This window comes from Azolla caroliniana, unplaced genomic scaffold, assembly GCF_043228905.1.
Source record: "Azolla caroliniana isolate FFs.n. ecotype wild unplaced genomic scaffold, voAzoCaro1.0.p SCAF_18, whole genome shotgun sequence".
Taxonomy (NCBI): domain Eukaryota; kingdom Viridiplantae; phylum Streptophyta; class Polypodiopsida; order Salviniales; family Salviniaceae; genus Azolla; species Azolla caroliniana.
This window is the reverse complement of record NW_028230453.1, coordinates 580649-583705: the sequence shown is the minus strand read 5'-3', so window position 1 is coordinate 583705 and position 3057 is coordinate 580649. Positions and strand designations below refer to the sequence as shown.

At 41.0% G+C, this 3057-nt stretch overlaps 1 protein-coding gene across 1 annotated transcript; it reads right to left on the bottom strand.

The window, feature by feature from the left end:
- Positions 1-494: 494 nt before the first annotated feature.
- LOC147851935 (metacaspase-6-like) lies at positions 495-2370 on the bottom strand. The gene is made up of 2 exons (XM_087333732.1): positions 1948-2370; positions 495-1638 (listed from the first exon to the last, which is right to left on the bottom strand). The coding sequence occupies exons 1-2, from the start codon at positions 2294-2296 to the stop codon at positions 854-856; spliced, it is 1134 nt and encodes a 377-aa protein (XP_087189858.1). The 5' UTR covers positions 2297-2370; the 3' UTR covers positions 495-853.
- Positions 2371-3057: the final 687 nt, after the last annotated feature.

Below are 3057 nucleotides of genomic sequence, written 5' to 3'. Positions count from 1 at the left end.
ATTTAATATCCCATGGTGAGAATTTACCGTAGTATTCTATACACGTGGATAAGTGTGAGGGTTAAATGAGAGTGTAAAGAAGGGGAGGATTACTTTTAAATGCTCGGGATTGAGACAACCCATTAGGCCAAGTGTGAACTTGCTTGGGGGCCTTGGGTATCGCTATAAATAAGAGGTCTAGCTACCCTCATTTGATCATCTTTTGACTACATCGAGACTCTGCTCTTGTGGTGGGTCAACTCTTGTAGCGAGCGCGCCAGCACCAGGTACGACTCGACGCCACGACGGTGGTATGGGACGCCAATCGAGGCTCGAGTCTGTCTCGATCCCTTCGCTCGGGGGTGGTCGGGTAGATCGGCACCCTTCTTTCTCTTTCTCCTTTCTATCTATCATTTGTTTATCCTTATCTTAAGCTTACTTTAGTACCTAGATCTCTAATACCTACCATCTAGAGTTGATAAAGAACACAACTTGATATACAAGGACAACACCAATTAACAATACAATCCCTTACTAATGATATGGGTAGCGTATTAACAATATTGTGACACATAAAGCACTAGCAACAAAGGCTTGCTACTTTTAGGCTTGGGTTTGTATGCATGAATTTTGTTATTTTTGAGATATCTATTCAACCGACCTTCAATCTAGAGTCGATAAGAAACACAAGTTGCTATACAAGGACAACACCACGAATTAAGATACAATCCCTTACCAATGATATTGGTAGCTTATTTAATGAAATGGTGACACATAAAGCACTAGCAATAATATGGAAACTAGTGCACACCACTCATGTTATTTGAGGTTCAAACAAGAAGAGAAATAGAGAGAGAGAGTTCACCCTAGATAACTAGCAAATGAAGGGAGCATTAGCATTTGCATCGCTACAATAGAGACCGGGTTGTTGAGTGAAGCCTTGTGATGCGAGGAGCTCACGAACTTGTGTAACAAGTTGACGGTTGGTGATTGGTTCATCCGGAGGGGCTAACCCAATGATAGTTTGGATAGCATTACTAAGAGCACCATAAGAATCACCACCATCACCATTGTTGATATCAATTGATGTTTGGCTAGTTTGGCACCCACTCACAAGGATACCCATATCACTGCCCCGTACGATCTCACTATCCTCCTGGCTAATATAACTATAATCCTCACTCGGCTCTTCTTCAAATCTCTCGTTATCGAATTCTGTTGTTGGAGATCCTACCAACCCCATAAACCCATCACCTCCTTGTTCATTATTATCCCCTCCCATGAGAGATCTCACGAATTTCTTCACTCTCGAGCTCGAATCCTCCCCAAAAATGTCAAACAAAGTTGACCTTATGTTGCCTACTCGTACATCATCTTTTCCCGACTTTTTTCTTAACATATCCAACAAAATGTCCAATGACAAGGACTTATTCTTTATTTCGACATCATCTCTGCCATAGCTCCCGTAGTCCTCGGTGGTGTTTTCTATATATGCACTCTCATTCTCATCATTTCCATATCCTTCCCCCGAAGATTGGTAGCTTTCTCCTATTTGCTCCTTTGTGTTCTCAATGAGGCCTCCACTATGGCAAGAATCCGAGACTATGGTGAGTTTGACATCAGGAGGAAGCTTATCCACCAAGGAACGGAACTCGTCATCTGTACACATTAATAGTACACATTAATAGATTCACAGGAAGTTTAAAATATTTGATGCTATGAAAAAACCCACATTATGTAGTTGTTATCCTAATGATTAAACCCCTTAACAAATACTACTTGTGTTTAGAGTAATATCAGTCTCTCCATGGATTCTACGTAGTTATTAACAAAAATGCTATCTTATTCTCGTAGATTATGGCCAAGCATAGATAATAATCCACAAGGGAGAATGGATGTTGATTCATGTCTACTTGGAACTCAATATCAATAGTTTCTTGTTATGAATGCAATCATATTGGCACATACCAATGATATAATTGTGATCTGTCGGTGCAATGCATTCGTCATAGCCCGTCTCGTCATTCTCGTCGTTTTCCGCAGGTAGACGGGTACCATGGCCACTGTAGTGGAAGAAGAGGATGTCGCCGGCTATCGACTGGGAAATGAGGTCGTGGAGGGCTTGGCGGATATTGGCACCCGTCGGTTGAGGGTAGTTGTCGTCGGTGTCGATGAGCACCTTTATGTCGTCCTCCAAGAATTCGAACCTGTCTACTAGGAGCTTGTGCATGTTCCACACATCGTTGACACATCCGTGAAGCTCGGATTCCGTGCCTGGGTAGTTACAGCCCACTAAGACAGCCTTCTTAATAGCCATTATGTCTGTATAATTATGTCTCTCGCACTCTCTCACTCTCTCTCTCTCGCACTCTCACTCTCTCTTTGTGGTTGTCAAGGTTAGGTCTTAAGTTATCTCACCATCTTTCCACTAGTTAGATTTTATAACGTGTAGTGTCTTTGTAATAGATCAATGTCAAACCTTGCTAAGTCCTCTCATGGACAAGCGGGTTGATGTGGGGCCAGCCAATATGGATGCCCCGTGTTGACATTCTCATTTTTGAGCCATACGGAAAAGGTGGAAACCTCGTGATTCAATAATACAAGGGAGTCCTGTCTCATACTTTGACTCGATAAACTCTTGAGCATATAGTTAAATATAACTAAGAATGGAACCATAGGAACGAAAGAGTTGATTTCACAAGTCTTATATTATTATATAAAGTTGGTTTTTTTTACACATCTGTCTTCGCATATTCCTAAATTAACTACATTATGTTGTCATCAATGATCCAACTCATATGTATTATTCTTATAGTTCCAAGCTTCAAAGCTTTCGCGCCACATGACCCCTTCAAATTTGGCATTGTTTTCTGTGCCAATGCCCACAAATGTTAATAAGGATACTCCTTTAAGAGAGAATTGTTCCTTTCAATTTTTGTTTTTGATATTATTCGTTGGAGAATATCTTCTTTTCACATCCAATTGATGATCATAGTGGCAAAGTTTCATTATCCATGGGAAAACTTGTTCCTCCCATTCATTAGAAATACAACAATCTCCCCAAGACATGTGCATGCA

Excerpts from the sequence above, each read along its gene's own strand:
- LOC147851935 (XM_087333732.1), bottom strand. The coding sequence starts at position 2,296 with ATGGCTATTAAGAAGGCTGTCTTAGTGGGCTGTAACTACCCAGGCACG. Across the intron at positions 1,639-1,947 it reads AGATCACAATTATATCATTG|ATGACGAGTTCCGTTCCTTG; the intron begins GTATGTGCCAAT and ends TAATGTGTACAG.